At 67.6% G+C, this 247-nt stretch overlaps 1 protein-coding gene across 1 annotated transcript in view; it reads left to right on the top strand.

Moving 5' to 3' along the window:
• Window positions 1-4: 4 nt before the first annotated feature.
• TMX1 (thioredoxin related transmembrane protein 1) overlaps window positions 5-247 on the top strand; it is a 14,264-nt gene continuing 14,021 nt past the window's right edge. Inside the window, exon 1 of the mRNA XM_006773784.2 lies at window positions 5-114. Coding sequence (XP_006773847.1) covers window positions 5-114 — 110 coding nt within the window. The remainder of the gene's footprint in view (window positions 115-247) is intronic.

Raw genomic sequence — 247 nt, forward strand, 5'->3', positions numbered from 1 at the left:
CCTGATGCTGTTGCTTTGTGGGGCTCCCTGGACCCACGGGCGGCGGAGCGACGTGCGCGTCATCACGGACGAGAACTGGAGAGACTTGCTGGAAGGAGAGTGGATGATAGAATTGTGAGCGCGGGTGGTTGTCCGGGGCCCCCTCGGCGGGCTGGGCAGGCTGGGGTCCTAGGTCCGAGTCTGGGCGCCCGACTTCACCCACAGCCCCTCCTGCGGGGCCCAGGTTCCGGGGGGCTGCCTCTTCAGA

The sequence above is a fragment of the Myotis davidii genome, unplaced genomic scaffold (assembly GCF_000327345.1).
Source record: "Myotis davidii unplaced genomic scaffold, ASM32734v1 scaffold847, whole genome shotgun sequence".
NCBI classification, from domain to species: domain Eukaryota; kingdom Metazoa; phylum Chordata; class Mammalia; order Chiroptera; family Vespertilionidae; genus Myotis; species Myotis davidii.